Source organism: Acipenser ruthenus, chromosome 33 (assembly GCF_902713425.1).
Source record: "Acipenser ruthenus chromosome 33, fAciRut3.2 maternal haplotype, whole genome shotgun sequence".
Classification (NCBI taxonomy): domain Eukaryota; kingdom Metazoa; phylum Chordata; class Actinopteri; order Acipenseriformes; family Acipenseridae; genus Acipenser; species Acipenser ruthenus.
Genome location: NC_081221.1, coordinates 1,583,521 through 1,606,128, shown reverse-complemented (window position 1 = coordinate 1,606,128; position 22,608 = coordinate 1,583,521). Strand labels below are relative to the sequence as shown.

Genomic DNA, 22,608 nt, shown 5'->3' with positions numbered 1-22,608 from the left:
TTTCAGATTGGCGTAATCAAAAAGGCAGGGGACAGGAGGATAGAGGAAAGTGAGCCACAACTGATGTCGTGCTCACCTTAAAAGAGGCAAAACATGTAGAGGTATTAAGGGATCATAATGTACCCACCGCAGAAGTGTCACAGACAGAGCTTGCCTAATACCGCTTTATCCTAATCAAACCAGGTAGCATGACATCTCTATTGTGTCCGCCCTTAAAAGCTATATTGAAAGATTATACCATTCAAAAGAGCACAGTAAAACACTTTACATTAAGTGTCTCTCATATATTTACATAGTAGTTGCTTACTAAATGCATGGTACATGCACTTCGTAAAAACACACCCACAAGGTAATTATGCATAGTTACAATGTAGCGACGGTTAGGGAAGATTGAAACTGGAATAACTGCATTCCAATTGTGGTAAAGTGCCAATTCACATCAACATAACCTTCAGGATTATTCAAAACAAAGGGTCAGAAAGATATCAACCTTTTGAGGTTTATCTTTGAAAAGGTAATACTTTTTATAGTTGTCTGTCTGTCTGTCGGCTTTGCTGTAAGTACAATGTGATGTTTACTTCTTGTTGTTCTGTGTTTATCTGTTTGCCAAACATGTTTTAAGTTTTCTTTTACTTAAATATAAGAGGTGTTTTGTTGTTTTAAAAGTTATCGAAAAGAGAGGTCATTGGTTACTTTTAAATAGAGTCAATATAGAATATATTTTTGACATTTTACAGTGTACTATTTACTACTTGAGGAAACCTATTTATTATTTAGTAAGACATAAAACACGCAACATAATATATAAGGTAATGGCTATGCTAGCAATTTAATTTCCAATATAAATTGTAAATTGAACAAGTCTGATGTTTTTCAATTGTGTTCAACCTTTCCTTCCTTCCTTTCTTTTTACTACAGGGAGGAACAATTTAATAAACACTTGGCTCCTGACCATTTACTTAGTGAACCTAATTGAAGGCAGTTCTGAAACCCATGACTGGATGAAGGGCTTGTGTGAGTTTCAAGCCACGTTTCTTTGTTTATTTCTTTATAAACTTTATTTTCTTTACTCTTTACTCTTCTATACCACGTCTGGATTTCATACCATGATCTAGAAATACTATAATAAACTATTCTCTAGTGTATTTTACAATCCCCTTCTTCTGCCTCGATCTATCTGTCTGCCTGCCTGTCTATATCTAATAAACCCTATGTATCTATCTGTATGAATATATATTACTGGTATCTGTATGTCCTATATACAGAAATGTGTAGGCGGTTACATCTACGCAGTATATCTACCTCATAAACCTAATTAGCAAACCAACCAGACAGCCTGAACAAGTATGTTAGTGCATTTTCTGGGTGACCTGAGAAATGTTCATAAAAAAAACAAACAGAAAAGATTCCTCAGTCAGTAACAATCGTTTGTATCTTTTTTATGGTCTAGCACAGCTGTTGCAGGGAAGGGCAGTGGTTATTGTTATTCAGTGCATAGGTCCCACAGCACTTAGATAATACTGTTTTTAATTGTGTGAATATTACATGAAGATACAGCTAGTAAAACATCTACTGTAGTAAAACAGGAGATGTATTTGTTGATTTTGCACAAGTTTGTTAGTATTCCAATATTAATCTAAAATATTGTTTTTTTTTCTCTGATTGACTCACTGTTTGCGACTTGGTTATTGTCCAGATTGATCTTTCAGATGTCGTAATCCTCTGCAGCCGCAGTCTTCCCATATAAACCTACATGTCGCATGTTACAGTGGACCGATCACTAGTGTTTCTGGGGTGTTTGCCATTAATAGGGCATTCACCAACATTTTAAACTCTGAGAATTACTTCTTACTTAGCATTTCTAGTTAACTAACAGTCCTAGGTATTACAGTGGCTCTCAAAAGTATTCACCCCCCTTGGACTTTTCCACATTTTATTGTGTTACAACATGGAATCAAAATGGATTTAATTAGGAGTTTTTGCCACTGATCAACACAAAAACAAGTCCATAATGTCAAAGTGAAATTTTTTTTTTACAAATTGTTCTAAATTAATTACAAATATAAAACAGAAAATAATTGATTGCATAAGTATTCACCCTCTTTGCTATGACACACCTAAATAAGCTCTGGTGCAACCAATTGTCTTTAGAAGTCACATAATTAGTTGAATGGAGTCCACCTGTGTGCAATTAAGGTGTTTCACATGATTTCAGGTTAAATACACCTGTCTCTGGGAGGTCCCACAGTTGGTTAGTACATTTCCTAACAAAAATGACATCATGAAGACGAAGGAACATTCAAAGCAAATCCGGAATAAGGTTCTTCAAAAGCACCAATCAGGGGTAGGATATAAGAACATTTCCAAGGCATTGAATATCCCACGGAGCACAGTAAAGTCCATTATTAAGAAATGGAGAGAATATGGCACAACTGTGAATCTGTCTAGAACAGGCCGTCCTCAAAAACTGAGTATCTGGGCAAGAAGGGCACTAGTCAGGGAGGCCACCAAGAGGCCTATGGCAACTCTGAAGGAGTTACAGTCTCCACGGCTGAGATGGGAGACACTGTGCAAACGGCAACAATAGCCCGGGTGCTTCACAAAACTGGCCTTTATAGGAGAGTGGCAAAAAGAAAGCCATTGTTGAAAAAAACTCACATCAAATCTCGGCTAGAGTTTACCAGAAGGCATGTGGGAGACTCTGAGACCAAGTGGAAGAAGATTCTATGGTCTGATGAGACCAAAATAGAGCTTTTTGGCCTCAATGCTAAGCGCTATGTTTGGCACAAGCCTAACACCGCACATCATCCTGAGAACACCATCCCTACCGTGAAGCATGGTGGTGGCAGCATCATGCCATGGGGTTGCTTCTCTGCGTCAGGGCCTGGAAAGCTTGTGAAGATAGAGGGCAAAATGGCTTCAGCAAAGTACAGAGAAATCCTGGAGGAAAACCTGCTGAAGTCTGCAAGAGACCTGTGACTTGGGAGAAGGTTCATCTTCCAGCAGGACAATGACCCCAAACATACAGCCAAAGCCACACTGGAGTGGCTTAAAAACAAAAAGGTCAATGTCCTGGAGTGGCCCAGTCAAAGCCCGGACTTCAATCCAATTGAGAATATGTGGAAAGAGTTGAAAATTGCTGTTCACCAAAGCCCTAACCACTACTCCACACTGCTGCCAAAGGTGCCTCTACCAAATATTGACTCAAGGGGGTGAATACTTATGCAATCAATTATTTTCTGTTTTATATTTGTAATTAATTTAGAACAATTTGTAGATTTTATTTTTCACTTTGACTTTTTTGTGTTGATCAGTGGCAAAAACTCAAAATTAAATCCATTTTGATTCCATGTTGTAACACAATAAAATGTGGAAATAGAGCCACTGTATATGGCAAACTGCCCAGGGTCTTACACACTGCATTCTCATAGCCCATGGACTTTGTTTGTATGTGTGTTTTTACCCTCTCCTGAATCTAATGCTGCCTATGACTGTAAGGAACACGAAAGCAATAGTGTGAATGTTTAATCTGTCCACTTGCCAATTAAGCCAGATGTCTGAGATAGTAAAAAATCCACTGGCAATGAAGCAGTCCGAGGCAAACAAACCCCAGAAGCCTGTGCGTCTTTTGCAGTCTCAGTACCCTGCAGTCATTTGACTCTTTCTTTGTTTTGCTGTTGTAAATCCCTTCACCAGTTGGTATACCGTCCTCAAAGACCAACAGGTAAAGAAGAATTTCTAACTTGATTTTCTGTACCGTGCCACTGGGCTTTGTTTGTTGTGTAAAGCTATACTCTCAAAGAGCTGTTTGGCAATTTTTGAGGTGAAAGGTGTTATGTTTGTATTTTAGAAACATGGTTTCGTAGGAATCACCCTTTAAGTTTACAAGAGTATGTTTTGCATGTCAATTTTGCAGTTTTCTTGCTAGGATTTGCAATGCATTACCATGCTTTTACTATGGAAAACTTAGTTCTTTATTGTAGTCAATGGAGTTTGTTTACCTTGGGCAGCACAAGTTTAAGCCACCTCACATAATTAACTAGGTGGGACCAGTGCTAAATGCATGTTTCAGTTCTGCTAGAGCTCCACAGCAGGTGTGGTTCTGCTTTGCTGAGAGAGATTACGCAGTACAAACAACTTTGAAAAAGCGATACGCATCCATGGAATTACTTAAGCAAGTCGCTATTGTTTTTGTTTCTTTTTAAAGGACTTCCAGGTGCGTTTTTAACCCCACAATAAATTTATTTATTTAGCAGATGCCTTTATCCAAGGTGACTTACAGAGACTACGGTGTGTGCAGCAGCTGCAGAGTCACTTACAACTACGTCTCACCCCAAAGACGGAGCACAAGGAGGTTAAGAGACTTGCTCAGGGTCACACAATGAGTCAGTGGCTGAGGTGGGATTTGAACCGGGGACCTCCTGATTACAAGCCCTTTTCTTTAACCACTGGACCACACAGCCTCTCTGACAGAACATTCTTTAAATAGCCCACATAGCTGCAAATGGTAAAATGCAGGAGTTTAAGATTCCTAACATTTTTACACATGAGTGCCTATTGTTTCTATAGCACTGATTACTGACTGAAAATTGAAATGCTCACACCCAGTTTTTTATGCAGGTAGGTACATTAAGGATATAAATGAGGTCTTCTAATACATTTGCATACTACTGCTTTCTCTAATAGGTAATTATGTGGTGGGTATCAGGTTTATTTTTCTCCAGGAAGATTTTTATATTGTGACAATATGGTTTGATTGACAGTTTTGCAGCTCATTAAAATGGGAGACTATTGATTTATTTTTTTAAAATTTAGTCGTTGCAAATTATTTTTTATTATTTTCTCCCAATTTAGAATGGCCAATTAATTTTTTTAGGCTCAGCTCACCGCTACCACCCTTGCGCTGACTCTGGAGTGGTGAAGACGAACACATGCTGTCCTCCGAAGCGTGTGCTGTCAGCCGACCGCTTTTTTTCACACCGCGGACTCACCGTGTAGCCACCCAAGAGCTACAGCGTCGGAGGACAACGCAACTCTCGGGCAGCTTACAGGCAAGCCCGCAGGCGCCCGGCCAGACTACAGGGGTCGCTGGTGTGCGGTGAGCTGAGGACACCCTGGCCAACCTAACCCTCCCTCCCCCCGGGCGACGCTCGGCCAATTTTGCGGCGCCCCCTGGGAGCTCCCGTCCATGGTCGGCTGTGGAATAGCTTGGACTCAAACCGGCGACATCCAGGCTATAGTGCGCATCCTGCACTCCACGCAGAGCGCCTTTACCGGATGCGCCACTCGGGAGCCCAAATGGGAGACTATTTTGAAAGGATATTCAACATGAAACCCCCATGTTTATCCTAGCATTACATAAAATAAGCGAATACATTTTGTGTTATTGTTGGTATACCCCAGAACTGGACCCTAACCGTGTCCAGCTAGGATGCTGCTGTGAGCCTGAATGGAGGCCTCTTATATATAAGGCCAGCCACACAATGGGCACAATAGCGACAGTGCTGTCAAAAGCGGGATGTTTTTGCCAGAGGTGTGACTCTGGCTTTTGTTCAGCAACCAGGACAACAACTAGAAAGAATAGCTCTAATTTCACAATTAGTTAGTTTTACCTACCCGCTCTTTCCAGGAGACCTTTCATAAAGGCTTCAGGGGTATCAGAGTAGAACTGACAGCCAGCAATAGTCAGTCTGTGAGGCTTGAGCCAGTGACTGCCCTGCTGTCTGTAGCAACACAAAGGCAGCTGGATTCTGGTCTTGAACTGCACAGTGAGTTAAGATGTCAGTAGAGGGGGTAGGGAGGGGGGTGGTTATATTAGGATTGTGAACAGGGTGAAAGGGGAGAGCCTCTGGGATTTGTGATCAAGGCACTGATCCGTGTGTATTTTCACATTAAAGGGGAGGGTACCCTTTAATTTTGCTGTCAGCGTCATTAGTGTGCAATCATCATAAATTGTATTGGATTCATGTTCTATCATGCTTGTGATTGATTGATAAGAAACGTGTTATCAAAGCTTCACTCTCAGTCTTTAATTTAATTTAATTAGACTTTGAACTGCTTTGAGTTTACCTGGAGTATCCTGGTAAGTGCCGGGACTGATCACTCTTGTTCATTTCCTTCAAATCATATATACATCTGTCTTTATATATGTTATAAGAGGCTGGGGCCGCAGATGATTTGAATGGAATGCAGAAGGCTGTCAGTACCGGCAACTAGGATTCTCCAGACAAACTCAAAGCAGATTTCGAAGCCAGGTGGAGACAGAAAAATGATAATAAAATGAAATCAATTAAAACACTAGAGAGCAGTGAGCTTGTCTCGTTCACTCACTCCTCCTTCCTAAACTAGCGCTTCACTCGGCTTTCTCCCCCTGCCTGGTCAGCGCAGCCAGCTTGCAGAGATGATGAGGATGGTGTCGGTCAGCAAGCCCTTGCACTCAAGCGCCCAGGAGATCATGAGGGACCTGAACGAGCGGCTGGCCGGATTCCTGGAGCAGATCTGCAGCCTGGAGAAGGTCAACCAGGGGCTGGAGAGGCAGATCTGCGGCTGGATGAAGATCCACGGACCCCAGCAGAAGGACTGGAGCCAGGCAGAGGGGGCTCTGACCCAGCTCAGGGGGGAAGTAGGTTGGCTTTTCAATGCAGAATAATTCTGCACGTCATTATTATTCTGGTTGCAATCATGCTATTTCAATGTTTCAATGGGGCTTGAATTTTTTCTGGGAAACGCTTGGTCAAACCTTTTAAATATATTCTAATCAGTTGAGCAAGTGATACATAACATGGTTTCTTACAGTACATATGCAGTATTGTACAATATCTAGGTAATCAGGAAATGCAAATTTCAGCATACAACAGCCAATCAAATCGTGTGAAAGTCGCCAAACGGCTTCTACATTCACAGTCAGAGTCAGAGTATATATAATGGAATTTTTGTTTAAAATAGCCAACTTCACGATGTTTTGGTATGTTTAACATACCTGTGTCAAGGGAAAGTGTATTTGAAAACAAACAGCTTCCAGAAAGGCCGCCTATAAATTAAAACAAATATATATTTATTGGGAGTATGTCCTAATAAGACACGGAAAGGGAGATCCTATCTACTTTGGAAAAGCCTTTCACATGGTTTTGAACAGAGATGACTGTCAGATGGTTTTAGGCCATCCTTCATGTACCCCAATCACTGTCTGTCAGTCAGCCTGTCTCTGCATGTAAGTACAAAATCTATTAGACCAAAGGCACTGGAGCTGCAGTCAGTAGTGGTACTGAAACAGTTCAATTTGATAAACTGTAGTTTTTGCAATTTAAGTTAAGTAGGTGATTTGAATGCATTTTCCTCAGAGCGCTGTGTTTTCTATTTCATTAGTGCTTCGTCTGATATTTTGGAGGAGGAAAAACAGGTTAATTTGCCTTCATGCTTAAAATCATTCTGGTGTCAGTTACAGATAAAATAATTGTCTCTAATTACTGTGTATTTACATGGCAGTTACTTAATAAATACATGCATACTTGCACATAATTACAAAAACTTTATAGATCATAAAAAAGTGTTGTTTTTATGATCTGTGAACTGGATGGCACATGTGTGCTCGATAAGATGTACTGGAATTCTGCTAAAATGCTTTACGATGGTTTCCCGTTCCTTCTGGAACAATCTGACTCCCGTAATCCTCAGTTCAAACCCGTCTTGTAAATCACTGACAAGCATAACTAAAACGAATACATTAAACAAGAGAGGGGAATCCTTCAATGCCTACAGTGCCACAACATGCTAAGGCCTGCATTAATGCTGATGAGTTTCCAGTTCAGACACATACTAAGACCATGTGATGCTTGAAAGAAGAAAAAAAAAAATATATATATATATATATATGCATCCATGGGCCATGGAAAAAGATTTAGAACATATTAGCCCTACAGTGATATCTGTGGTGATTGAAAAAGGCTTTGATTATCTTTGAGTTGCACTTGAGATTGAAGTACTTGTCATGTTCAGACTCAACAGCGTTTAACATGGAATGTTTCTGAGAGAAAGCAACTCTGGATGACATTAAGCTTGACCTAGGAAGAACTTTTGATAAGACTTTACATTAAGTGTCTCTAATTACTGTGTATTTACATAGTAGCTACTTACTCATAATTACAGTGCTATTATAATTAATGTGTAAATCTTTTAGCATGATATAACCCTAATCCTAACCCCCCTAACCCTATCCCTAACCCCCCTAACACTAAGACCAACCCTAACCTTTTTCTGATGCAATTGCAAACTTACATATATCTGTGCATTGTAACTATACATAATAACATTATAATTATGTGGAAGTACACACAAATCCATCTTGCAAGTGAAGCCCTGTTTTAAATCCCCACTGCAGGTGCACAGTCTGATGGTAGAGAATGCAAACCTGACCCTTCAGTTTGATATCACCCACATGGATCTGAACCACCTCAAAACAAGGTCAGCTAAACAGCTTTACAGATCCAAAATGCAGCTTGGAAACAAAGACGAGATGGAAGGTGTGCCCTTGGCATCCCAATGCATTACATGCTTGGTCCTACCCTGGTAACTTTTCCCTGGTATTGATCAATTTGATGTAAATATTTTATTAGCACTATATAGATCACCCATTAAGTGCCATTGTTCTCATTTGAGGACAGGCTACTTTGAAATTTTGCTGGAGCATTTTGAACTGGCATTGAAAACAAAGCCTACTCCTTAATATCTGTTGAGACACTGGGAGTAAAAACACCAGGCACAGCAAGCAATTCCAAATCACAGTAATCAGGTTTTATTATTATCATACAGGTAAAATTACACAGAGAAATTCACTACTACTAGAGTGTATGAACTAGCCCTAATACAGAGTATCACATCTCTGGACAGTTGGCGATGTTAGCTCTTTCTCCCTTTTCCAAACTGTCCTGAATCTCTAGTATACCACAACAGATATATCCTCCAAACCCCACTTTCTACTTGCACCCACCCACACATTCCCCAGACGAGAGAGACCTCTCTCTTTATCTCTCTCATGACTTGGTAGGCAGTCACCACTCCCGACAGTTCTGACATTGCGCGTATCGAAAAAGTTCAGTTCTCAGCAAGAGTTAGTCAATGAAACGGTTATTGACAGTATATTCAAATACTAAAATGGTTAAAAGTACTAGATGTGAAAGGGAATGAACTGTGTTCCGATCTTTCAGATTCACAAACTCATAACTATTTTAAATTTTTCTCTTTTACTATATTGTCATGATAACTTGCTCTAATTTTGTTAACCGAAGTGTAAATGTTGTGGATCACATTGCATAAATGCAGCTTGTGTTCTCATTTTTTTTCAAACAAAATTTTATTTGGTACTTAATGGGTAACTTTGATACAGGTGTCAAATATTATAGTTCTTTATGCTAGTGTATTCTTGTTTTTTAGGCTCCCTTTACATATCATTTTCCATTTGACTCATCACATCTTGGGGGCTTTTTAAAACTCTGAAGCTTCAATGCACTCTTGTGGTCGTCATACAGCTCTCAAACATGTATGATCTCATTTGCCTTTGCATAGTTATCCATAACTGCAAACACTTCAATCAAAAATCAAAAGGTAAAACGTATAATGAACAAAGTCAAGTAAACATTCTGGCTAGTGTCTTCTGGCAAGTTTTCCCTGAATTCCAGAGTTAAATCTAGTTGCCTTGTTGGTAGATGACGTCCTTTTTGCCGCAGGTGTGCCGCAGAAGAATCCCGAACGAGTCTGGTGGAAGAGAGGGTGTCTGCCTTGCGCAAGGTACAGCGCTGCCTGGATCAGCAGAGCTGTGAGCTGCAGGCAGAGCTGGAGATGAGGAGGGGGGAGATCAGAGACTTGAAGCTCAATCACAAAGAGGTACCCAGGCTTGCTGTTGGCCTGGCTGTGTCTAAGTCCCTTTGTATGGAAATTTAAAAAAGGATACACTGTTACTTGTGTATGGAAGTTCAAATAAGTAAAATTAGTAAAAGTAACACTGTACATTAAGTGTCTCTAATTACTGTGTATTACAATGATATTATGCATAGTTACAATGTACTCAATAGGTACATCTTTTTGCACGATAAAACCCTAACCCTTTTCTGATACAATTGTGTACTTACATATATCGTGCAAAAAGATTTACACGTTAAGTGCATTGCAGCTATGCATAATAACATAATTATGTGCAAGTAAACATGTATTTACAATGAAACTACAATGTAAATACACATAATTATACAGACTTAATGTAACGTGTTACCAAATATTAGTTTGTACTTTTTTGTTTTTGTTTAATACACCTATATACCTGTACTATATTTAATACAATCCAGACTGCAATATATATTGCATAATAGAGACGTATATAAATGTGAGTCTGGAAATACATAATCTATACTATTGTATTAATATGCAAAAAGAATAGAAAGAGAATCTGCTGTATCATTTTCCCCTACTGGCTTGACCTACAGTAGGCCAGTATTGCTGTAGCAATTTTAAAGGCTTTCATCTTCTCTCTCTCTCACCATGCTTCCCCTCTGCTCTCTCTCTCTCTGCTCATTCTCTCTCTCTCTGCCTACTCTCTCTCCCCCCCCCCCCCCGCCCCCTCCTCTCTGCAGGCAGCGCAGGCTCTGCAGCAGTCTTGTCTCGTCGCTCCTGATCTTCTGCTAGTGCTGTCGGAGGACGATGGGAGCGGAATGGAACTCTCCCGACTCATCAATGAGATCAGAACGCACTACGAGAGCCTCCTCGCCAGCAGCAGCAGCAATGGGATGAGGGCCGAGGTCCCGGGAAGCTCAGCCATCACCCAGGTAACGAACGTGCCTTCCTCTCCCCGGCAACACCCTCCCTGTCCCTCCCCTCTCCCTCCCTAGGCAAAGGAGGCAGGGGATCCCAATTGAAACAACAGCAATGGGATTGAAACTACTAGCACAGTACTGTATGTATGCCTGGGCCAATACCTGCATACTGTAAGCACAAGCGTAAATTGTCTCTGTGTCATTGGCATTGGTTGTTTACCTGCCTTTAAAGTGTTTTTTTTCCCCCTCAGTGCTCCCCCCTCTCTCTGTCTCCTGTCCGGTTTAAAGTGCAGGCTATGGCACTGCTTAATCATTAAGAGAGAATATAATGCCATCCTAAATATAGCTATGTTAAAATGAGGTATGATGATATCACAGGAGCAGGATGTAGTGATGTGATAAAGAACCATCCAATACTAGTGCTTCTAGAGACTGGGTTTATGTGTATGCTGTCTAAAATGTTTTGTGTTGGAGGCCTGCTATGATCTCATCACAACAATCCGATATTCCCAGCTCGTATTTCAAATGTAAGCCGAGTATGTTTTTTTGAGACTGATTTCCTGCTCCAGACATGCAAAGACTGGATTGTAAAACTATGAATACCATATTAACATGAATGCAATCATGTGGTTTAAATGCACATTATTTAGGTCGTATGGATAGCTTATAGAATAATATCAGTAACACTACATACCCATCTATGGATGTTTTTTTTTTTTTTTTACTGGAGCAGGAAAACTACCAAGTCTCAAAAAACATACTCTGCATACATATTAAATAGGAGCTCAAAGGGCAGTCTAATGCTAGACACACACATGCATGGCATATCTATTGACAAGTAACTAAATTTCAGCAAATGGATTAAATACTTACTTATGTCACTCAAAATAAAGCATTACCAAATTCTTAGATTAATTCCTTGAATATGTGCCCTTGCTTTTGCTAACGGACAGTGTTGTGTGATGCACTGCTGTTACAGATTGTGATCCATGATATGAGGTCAGTGGGCATGCTCACTGTTAATGTGAAAATTAACAAGCAAAACAATAGGCTTGCGTGCATGTTGCTATGTCAGTGAGATTTAAGAAGGACCGTTATTCTTTGATCCTCTGCCTCGTTGTGTGTGTGTGCAGCTCGAGGAAGAGGCAGCCCAGGAGAGGATGAGCAGAGACGGGAGGGCGCTGAAGGAGGCGAGGGCGGAGTTGAATGAGGCTCGGAGGCAGTGGCAGAGTCTGGAGGTGGAGATTGAGTCCCTCCACGCACTGGTGAGAATAATGCTTTACTGTACGAGAACAGCATGCCGTTATATGCCGTTGCAACAAATACAACAACAGCTTCCTGCAATAAAGGGGAGCGGTTTAGCTAAGTTTGAGTTGTGGTTATTATTTAGTTTAAACAACAACAAAAGCAAATATTTGACAAAGTAGCGTCAGCTGTAAGCTTGGATGTCCAATGGTAATAAACAGCATAAAGGCACTGATCCTCAACCCCCCCACCCCCCCCCCCCTTTCTCCCTCCCCAGAAGAAGGGTCTGGAGAACTCCCTGCTGGCTTCAGAGCAGCAGTACGAGACTCAGCTCCACAGCCTGGCTGTCGTGATCCAGGGACTGGAGGCTGAGCTGCGGGAGATGAGACAGGGCATTGACAGCCAGCGGCACAAGCACGAGAAGCTGTTCAACACCAAGGAGCTTCTGGAGAGGGAGATCGCCACCTACCGCAGCCTGCTGGAGAGAGTGGAGAGCAGGTGAGTTGAACCGGGCAGAGGCTGGGTGCGATCCGGCGACCCTGCGCATCGCTAGCGTGCAGCTTAACCACAATGCATAATAGTACTTAGGTGACTTTCTTCCAACCCATGATTCTTCTCTGTGAACTTCTTTGAAAAATAAAAAGTAGAAAAAAAGCCAAAAACATACCCCTCGGGATTCAGAGAAACAATGTAAGCACCTGTACAAAACCCAGGATGTTTGGACATGTAATAGCCTTTAATAATCCTGCCTCAGGTGACAACTTAAGTACTGTTTATAAGAAGAAGCACAGCCACTCTCTCAAATCATAGAACAGCACGATACTTCTATTGACCGAATGCTGGGCTTCCACCAATCTTTCTCACAAATCACAACTAAACTACCGTACTAAATCCAGCTTCTGTTTTATATAATATTGCCATATAATCCAAACACAACATACTATAGGTAGCTGGTAGATTTAATATTGACATTCTATTGACACGATTACACATCGCATGAAAGGTATGTCACTTTTTAGTGCAAAAAAAAATAAAAAAAATACACAGACTCACCACTGAAGCAACGCAATCATTTTACTTGAGAAATGTACAGGCCTAAAGTGTTTATCCTAGCAACGTGATGACGTAATTTATCTACAATAATAGCACTAAAAGAAGCGCATTCTCACCCACTCAAACTTTTAATGCAAACCGGCAACTGGAGACTTCAAACTGGGTTCTAATCTGATGCATCGATTCAATTCAAGGACAGATGATCAGTAATCGATGCATTGATTAATTGTTGCACCACTAGTATTTTTTAAAACACTCAAAAGCTGTGCATAATAAACCCAAGAGATAAAGGCGTGGGTCTCATGATTTTGCACCAAATTTTATCATGCTGTCCTAGCCCCCCCTTATAAAACTATACCACAGTATTTTTGCAAGGCATTTCTGCAGTTTTACCATGATTTCCCCATGTTTATACTGTAACGATCTCGGTTAACGCAGGCAGGCGCATCACACAGGGCGAGGCAATCCACACACAGGCGGAGAGAGAGGGCGCGAACCCAGGACCTCTGGCACTAAAGCATAGCGCCGATACCACTGTACAAAAGAGGTGGCTCCTTTGCAAGGAGCGTATATCGGGCTTATGTCTTCGTGTGTGATTACGTCACCTACCTTCCCCCGTGCACGCTACAATACTACAATACCATTTCCCATAGTTAATCCTGGTTCTCGCTATTCTATACAATGCTTACGTTTGCTTCCCCATGCTTTATTACACTTAGCTATGCTTTTACTATGGGAAACTTTTATAAGAGTCCCATTGACTTTTTGGATTGCATTTGGCTATACTCTGATAAACTCTCGATCTTATAAAAATATTTGTAACCTTCCAGTTACTGTGTGGTTCTTTCACAATTAGAGGACCTTGATAGAGCTCAGCCTTTCTTCACTCTTCTCCAGCTGAATGACACAGGAGCCCAACACCTCTGGACTTATATAGAGAAAAAGAGCTGCTGTACAATGCCTTAGAAAGCACGTTGAACTTAACAATGTGAAAAGGGGAAGGAAAAATCATGTTGAAGCACATTAGAAAGGTAATGAGGGATTTGAAATCCCACTAAGTGATACAACGCCTATAGTTAAACCTCACAAGCACATTGCAGACAGAATTACATCAGTGGCACCTCCACACAGCAGCCCATCCCATGATGGGCTGCTTGATGTCTGCAGATTCAGGGTTTTGAAGCACATCAATAATTATGACACGCAAAGTCTTGTTGATCCTACAAAAAAAATGCAACCAAATCGGTTGTTTAAAAAACATTATAGCCAGGAGGTCCCTACTTTGCTCACTTGATAAAAGCGAAGCAGTGTGGTATGCAGGGGGAGTCATACAGCGCAGGTTCACATCCTGGCAGTGCGGAGTCACCGGTCTTTGCTGGTGATTTGGAAGGGTTTCGCATTGGGTTAGGGAGGCAAAACCAGCAGGGACAGATTCTCCTTATCGTGCTACAGCGGACCCTACCAGCCAGGCGCATAGTGAGCTCAGAGCAGACACCTGCAGGGCTGGCCTTTGTCCTCCAGAGACCGGTAGATCGCTGACATCCGCTCTCGAGTTCCTGGGTGTAGAAGCGAAAGCTGGCTCGGTCGTGGGATCGGAGGACGCCCACTGAACCGTCCGCTCTCCTGACCAGCTGTGTGAGAAAATCTGGGGTAAAATCATAGAAAAATGAATAGCCATCTCAACACCTTTGATTTCCACAGTAATATCATATACCAGAGCTGTGCAACATTTTTTAGTGACACTTTGTCTCGTATTACTATGTAGAGTCAGCACTGCTGAAACGGGACACTGGATTTCTGATTAAATGGTACAGAACTGGGGGAGATGGTTCTTCTCAACATCATTTAGTTGGGGCATCACTTTGTTTAATTAGGATACAGTAATTTTAAAGAGACCAGACGTCCCGTTTTGGACGGGACAGTCCCACTTTTGGAACACTGGGCCCAGTGTCCCCAGAAGGTTGAATGACCAGTAGCATTAACAAGCGGCTGTACAGCACCGTTCACCGTTCACCGTGTAGCATCAAAGATATATATTTTTTCTTTTTCCCCAGAACAGCTTCTAACCAGCTTTCAGCTCAATTAGCTTCTGGCAGTGGTAGGTTTTGAGTGACATCTTTAATTTACTTAATTCCAGTATAACAATTTGGCAATTTTGGCACCAGCTAAGAGTAGACAGGAGCACAGCGTTACGGGCAGTGTTGTGTGATACATTGCCATTACAGATTCTATCCCATAGGTAAGATGAAAGTTTACAAACGAGAGGAGGCCATTAAGCCCAACTTGCTTGTGGTTAAGACACTCATTTGCGTTGTACGGGATCGCCGGTTCACGCCCAGCCTCCACTCTGTTACATTAGTGCCGTGACCCGGATCGCATGGATCTGCAGCCGATCGCCGGGGTTATGGGGGGGGGGGGAGAGTGTAACGGGCAGTGTCGTGTGAAACACTGCCATCACAGATTCTGTCCTGTCCCCAGTCGGTGAGATTCAAAGTGTTTCTGAGTTACTGTGGTTAAATAATATAGAAAACTATCTTGGTGTTATATAATGCATCACAAGTCTAGAACTTAAGAGAAACTGTCACCCATGCCTGAAGAATTTTAACGAGAGAAACACTCAATAGTATTTTCCTCCAGGGGAAACACAGCTCCTCACGAAACCTAGACACACTCCTCTCCTAAAGGGCCTAATAAATCTCAAACAGCTGTGTTTTGTTAGCTGTAATTATCTATGCTCGTTTATAGTGGAGAAGCTTTTATGTTTTGGTTGTGCTATTGTTGCCGTAACTGTTGCCACGCAACTCGTAACCTGAGTTTGAGGCAACACTGGCCTGGACTTTGAGCGAGGAAGTCGTTGCTAAGGCTGTATTTTATGATTTCCCAGCGACATTTAGTAGTTCCCTGTGAAAATTCATATTTCTGAATAAATAGTGTAAATATACAGATTTTTTAGTTTTCACTTAAAAATAAATACAGCAAACGTTTGCCTGATTGTCGCACTACCCGTTAGTCTGCATTTAGGAACCTGGCAGCCGGTTTAGTTTGCATCCGGTAAATGATTGAACTCACACTGCATAGAGCTGCATGATTTCTTTAAAATCTCTTCAACAAGAAAGACATCAAAAGATTGGAAACGTTTCTTCTAAAGATCGCTCTGTCCAGTACAAGAAGGGGACATACTGTATAGGTAGAAAAGTTTTTCTCCACATCTGTCTGGTTTGTTGACTGCTGCATAATCCAGTTTATATCCCGCCTGTAATATTTAGTTTCGTCGAGTTTAATTTGTTTGAATTTCAGAAAGTCTGAAAACAGTGACAGTGACGTTTTAATCGCCATTTTCGTGTTTGGAGCATCTTTCTTTTGTAGCATGTTTTGTAATTCATTTTCTGTTAACTCATCAGTGTTAAGGCATTTTCTCTTTTGAAAAGTGCAGGGGACTGACAGTGATGTGAACCAATGTTTTGTCAATGGTCATCAGCTCCCCGCTGCAGCCCCCATAGATGACTTGAATTATACCTGTCTTTCTCTCTCTTCTTTAAAAAGGCTCCATGGATCAGATGCCTCTGGGAAGGCTTTGGAATTGAGCCTCTCCGGAAATTCTCCAGAATCAATAACCTCCATGAACGTCACAGACTCACGTCCTTCCAGCCAAGCAATAAAATCAGGTCCCTCTGGGGATTTGATGAAATGGAACACCTCCAGGAATGATGGGGACTACCCAGCCTTGAGGAATGGAGTGCAGCCAAGCACCTTGAAGAACCATGTAGAGCCCAAGGTTTCTGAGAATGACATGAAGAAGAAATCAAAACCGCTGCGGAGACAGAAAAGCCTTGTGCTACTTCCAGGTAATTTCCATGTCCCTTTTTAAGGCTGATGAATTCACGTTAACATGGAATTAACTAGTCTGTTACACCGTAAGGAGGCACACCATGGTTACCATTTACTAATTTCAAATATCCACATTACATTCTACCTTGTTTATATACAATATGTGCCACTAGATTAACAGATAGACAGCTGATCAGGTCATCTGAACCCTAGGAGAGAGCCCTCAAACACCACACTGATGGTCCATGATGATTTTAGTGGTATTCATAGCTTCTGCCTGTGCATGCTTCTATGCCTGGTATTTATACTATAGTAGACTCAGAGCTTATGTGACTACAATTTGTTTTTGTTATCTTGCTAATTATCAATAGATATTAGTTATTCAGCTGTTACTGTATTCAAATGCAACCAACCACCAACCACCAAGGTGAGTGTGGTCAACTGTCTACCATATTATCCTTTCCCATACATTTCTGCTCATGCTTTATCATACATCATTCTAACCTAAGCTACCTGAGCAACTCAACTTCTGCCAACATCATCTCCAGCAAGCTGGTTTAACATTACCAACACCTTCTCACTACACTTTCGCTTTGACTGTTTGGAGTTGTGTAGATGCATGTCTTTATTTAAATCGGATCTCGCCTTACAACCAGCTTCTAACATGCCTCGCTTTGAGAGAGACAACAAGTCTTTAAGCGCTTATTGCTCCTAACCGGGTTTTGTTTTTCCAGTCTTGGATATTGAGAAGGAGACGAGGATCGAGACCGTGACCACCCATGAGATCCTGCAGGGTAACGTGGTGAGGGAGAGTGCAGAGGCCCACGGCACCATAGAGTAAGTGTGGCACAACGTGGATGACACTGCAAAGAACCCGTGGACTTTTCCAGCATGGGGAAACCATCTTCGTTCTGTTCTAGAGTCATTGATCCTCTAGTTTTATTCAATTCAAACGTTTCCAAAAATGATATGGTACCCATTCATAACTATAAAACTCTCGATTTGTAAGGTATGTAATAATACTCAGCTGTAGAGATGTTTTTTTTTTTCTTTTAGTATTTGTAGGTTATGGTATGGCACCCAGAACATTAACTGGTATGAAAGAGTAAAGCACAGTAAAGACCAAAGAAATAAAGAACCATGGCTTGAAACTCACAAAGCCCTGCATCTGGTCCTGGGTTTCATAACTGTCTTCAATTGGGTGCACCAAGGAAATGATCAGGAGCCAAGTGTTTAAATTGTCCCTCCTTTATAGCAGAAGGAACAAACAAATTCTTCACCTATTCAAATGTTAAATGACTATCTGTCACGGCAAGTCCTGGCAAATACAAGTATGCTCTGCAGATGTGAACAAGAAATCGTTACTGTCACTGTGGGGACAGCCTTAAATTATGATCTTGTTATGGGGGGGGAGGAGGGGGGTAACTAGCTGATTCGTTGCTAGGAAATCAGCTTGTTAATCATACTGGAATGCTGGTGAGTGACATCACTAGAATCCTCCAATCAGAAGCGTGCAACACTGTGGGAATTCAGAGGGAAGCAGCCTTATCACCCTTATACTGTTTTGAGCTCTTTTTTTAACTAAAAGGTTAGCAGGATGTTTTTTCCTCACAAATATTCTTTCTAAAATGTAAAAAAATAGTTGAATGTTCTTTCATTTTGAATGGAAAACAAAAGTATAATTCGTTCTATATAACAGTAACCAAAAAGGAGAGAAACTGTAGAATATGTTGTATTTTTTATCCTTTATGCATTGGTTTCCCGTAACACAACTGGTTCTGAAGCCCTGAGCTATGCACATTTCTTTTTCTACAGAATTGGGAAAGGGCTTTTTTTTTTTTTTTTGTTCTGTATCCGGGGTCCAGAACACTGTTTTTTCATGCCTGAGAATGTTTAGCTCAAAGAACATTAACCAACAGACTTACACATGCCTGCAGTAGAACTTGGCTTTGATATGCTATGTATTTGTGTGACTGCTTACCGCTGTTGATTTTATTTTGGGATGAATTCGGTATTCGGGAATTGAGATGTTAATATAAAGCAGTGGTTTAGCCAGGGAACTCACTTTAACCTTAGATGAAATCACATAACAATCAAGCATAATTTAGGCGTTTCCAATACCATATCAAAGCGTCAGCCAAATCGCCCACGCTGGCAAACAGATATCATCATAAATACTCTTTACATTTCATGGGACTGTAGTTATTTAATTCATATAAATTAGATTTGAATAATATCCTGATTGCATTGTTTGCCCTGTGTTTCAATATCAACATGTGGAATACAAAGGAGTCATTAGTATGCCCCTCTTTCATGCGCTTGGTCACAATGACAAGACTGGATTCTTTCCAAGTTTCTGTTCAAACATGCCTTAATAATGACAGCTGTAAAAACCCTTTCCCGGAACCTATCAAATATTTCTTCAGAAGGAGGGAAGAGACCAGTTGAAATTCTTGTCATTTTTTTCTTCTCTTTTTTTTGGAAAACAAAACTGCACTTGTTTTTCATAAAAGTACTAGAGTGATTTTGTATTTTTCTTGTGAGTGGCCGGTTAAATGATGCCTCCTGGATGAAATGCTCACTGTGTTTGGTCCAGATAAGCTGGAGGTGCAAACAGAAGTGGATCATTATTCCAGCTTAAAAGTCATTATATTTTTACTATGGTATGGTAAAATCAGCCAAGAGTATAAATCTAATCATAGAATGTGTTTAAAGAAAAAAATGACTGTATGGCAATGTGAAACAAAGCAGACAAGTACAGTGAAGCACAGATAATTATGGTCAGCAGGGTTGGGATCAATTCCTGTTGATCATTATTAGTAGGACTCTGACAAAATGAGCTTCTCACTGTGGCAACAAATGACTTCAATTGAAGTCACCATCGTGGTAGTCGATTACATTGGCTTCAAATGAACAACCACAACAATTATTAGATCTCTAAAATCTCAATTCCTTTGAAGGAGTTTTAAAAAGGAATTAGAAATGGAATTGATCCCAGCCTTGATGCTAAAGCATGCTAATTGAGCATGGGAGGGAAATAAAAAACAAAAAGGGAAAACATCCGAGTCACAAGGCATTTTTTCCTTAAGCTTTTATAAGGGGTCTGCACATTTCCTGTGCATGTTGCACTAAGCTTTTCTAAGGGTTGCAAGGAGGGACATTCACTGCTGATTGTTTCTCCCCTCCCCCCAGGAAAGAGAAGATCGACGAGGTGATAAAGGAGTGGGAGGGCTCGTTCTTCAAGGGGAACCCTCACCTGCGGAAGAAGTCTGTGTCACTGCGCTTCGATCTCCACCTCGCCGCTGCGGACGAGAGCCGCGCTCAGACCAAGGAGGACAGTGTGGCCGACGTGGAGGTCAGGCTTGTCATGAAGAGGTCCCGAAGCATCGCCACCATCACCCCCTAACAATCAGGGGTCACTTCCTGCCATTGACAACCAGAGAGGCACAGGATCCAACACAGCAGGAAATGTGCACAGCCACGTCATTGCCAAGGCTTTTACTATGGCATTTTCTCACCTATCATCAGCATAACAACTGAGCTCACATGTAGGGTGTAGTGATTAACTTGCATGTTATTATGTTTGTGTAATACCCTATACACCACTCAATGGTCAAATATAACACTAAATCAAACTGGGCTAGAAGCCTTTGTGTGAAACAAAATATGTTTGTTTCACATGTAAGTTCATTTACAGTGTTTCATGTAATGTGACTCTGTGTCCTGTAGGAGCTAGGAGTCAGGAAGGGCAAAAGGAAAGAAAACTGGGCAGACGTTAGTCAAAAGGGTCAACGGCAAAACAGTGATGGACTGGTTGAGAATGTTCTTATGTACATGCATTTTTGAAAATGTTTTTTTTGTAAGCCTTAGTTATGACATATTTTAAAAGGTAGTAAACCATGAAGGACATCAATTATCAATCCACAGTCTAAACGCACTTTACAGCCAGTGGTTCAAATGCAATGCACTTTTACTGCAGTTGTTTTTGATGGGGGTGAATTGAAGGTAGCCTTTTACTGGTTTACTCACATTGGATTAGGCATGCACTGTTCTGTACAAGTGATCTAAAGTATGCTGTATGTAAGCTAGATTTACAAGCAAATCATTGGAATTGTACAAATCCTTCAGGAATGTTCATGGCATCATAATACAGTAGCATGGCTCCTAATTCCTAAAATCTGGCGGATTATAATATTAGTACCTGATCCAATGGAACACGTACAAATAAGCTACAGCTAATGATATAAAAGTTGTAAGAAACTTTTTTTTTTTGCGAACCCTTAAGCTGAAGGATTTCTACGAAAAATCTGACTCAGAAAAATTGGCTTTTGCTCCTTTATAAAAGCTTCCCATAGTAAAAAACATAGCAAAGTGTAATAAAGCACAGTGAAAGGATGGTAAAGTATAGGTAATGGTAGTATAGAATAGAGAGTCATGGTAATGCATATTAATAAACAGGGCAAACTAGAGTAAATATGCATAGTATAACCATGGTAAAACTGAGAAAATACCATTAAAAATACCATGGTAAACTTTTATAAGGACTAAGATTTATTTTACCTGTGTTCGAGAAATCTTTTAAATGTTTTATTTTTTTCTCTAAATTGATTTTTTTTTATTTTTACGAAAAATAGACAGAAAAATATAATTATGTATTATAACAATTAGGAAATGTATTTATTCCAATGCAAAAATTGCACCATTATTTTCCTGTAAAAGCTTTGTTCCTGAAAGAAATAGCTATTAAATATGAATTTCTTTGCAAAACATGTATTTACAAAAATTCACCAGGGATCTTGGTAAACCAAAACAAATATAGGGCTACCGCACCCTGACTTTAAGCAATAGTAGAACCACACGCTTTTAAGATTACACCCACAACATAGAACATGACAGCACTATGCAAATCAGTTCACATGACTGCTAAGTACATGCAACAGCTCAGTATACCACCGATCCTCTCATTATATTCAGTTACCCATTGACCTAGATTGAAGAAACTGGGGTTACAGCCAAGGTGTAACCTATCCAAAAAGATGATATCTATAAGATTATTACAGTAAGAGCCAGAAAACAATTCTAATGCATTTCATTCTGGAGTTTCATCATTACAATATATTATATGCAGGACTGGTTGCTCCTTCCATTCAATGAGGGACCTTCAAAAAAATATTGGACCTACTGCCATACAGCTTTCACCTGTATCTTTGAGCATCGTATATCTTTTCTAATGTATATAGTGATATAGGACAGAATATGCACTTTGCGATGCAAGTCATATACAGTACCCTCTATATGTTATAATTATTGTACAATAGAGACAACCTAACACTCTTTAGCTGATATTTGTAGGCGCCTAACCATTTCTAACAAGATTAATGATACTACTAATATTATACAGAAAATATTACTAACACTAATTATAGTAGTGGTTACCAATCAGTGTGGCATCCTGAATGTACAATGCCTGCGTTCATGAATATCTCAATTTATTATGCAGTTGCTTGATATACTTGTTTTATGCTGCTAGTGTAATATTTGAATGGGAAGTTTGTGGTTGGGAACTCTTATTTGTGGAATTTTAGAAGGGGAGGTTTTGCTTTTTACCCAAGGCAAAGTTTGTTTCAATAAAATGGTGAAAAAAAAAATGCTCTTTGTGTGGCTTATTTTCTATGAATAA

General features: G+C 40.5%; 1 protein-coding gene across 9 annotated transcripts; it reads left to right on the top strand.

The window, feature by feature from the left end:
• The first annotated feature begins 405 nt into the window (after positions 1–405).
• Positions 406–22,569, top strand: LOC117433504 (keratin-like protein KRT222). 9 transcript variants are annotated; one of them, XM_059006643.1, is made up of 12 exons: positions 406–514; positions 919–1,014; positions 4,254–4,398; positions 6,388–6,622; positions 8,378–8,460; positions 9,723–9,879; positions 10,623–10,814; positions 11,936–12,067; positions 12,328–12,545; positions 16,644–16,945; positions 17,663–17,765; positions 20,121–22,569. In XM_059006643.1, the coding sequence occupies exons 2-12, from the start codon at positions 1,002–1,004 to the stop codon at positions 20,332–20,334; spliced, it is 1,794 nt and encodes a 597-aa protein (XP_058862626.1). In that variant the 5' UTR covers positions 406–514; positions 919–1,001; the 3' UTR covers positions 20,335–22,569. The 9 variants fall into 9 exon arrangements, with proteins under 9 accessions (XP_058862626.1, XP_058862625.1, XP_058862629.1 ...); XM_059006642.1 differs by having other exon boundaries at positions 12,325–12,545; XM_034055819.3 differs by lacking the exons at positions 406–514; positions 919–1,014 and adding an exon at positions 3,287–3,724 and having other exon boundaries at positions 4,257–4,620; positions 12,325–12,545.
• Positions 22,570–22,608: the final 39 nt, after the last annotated feature.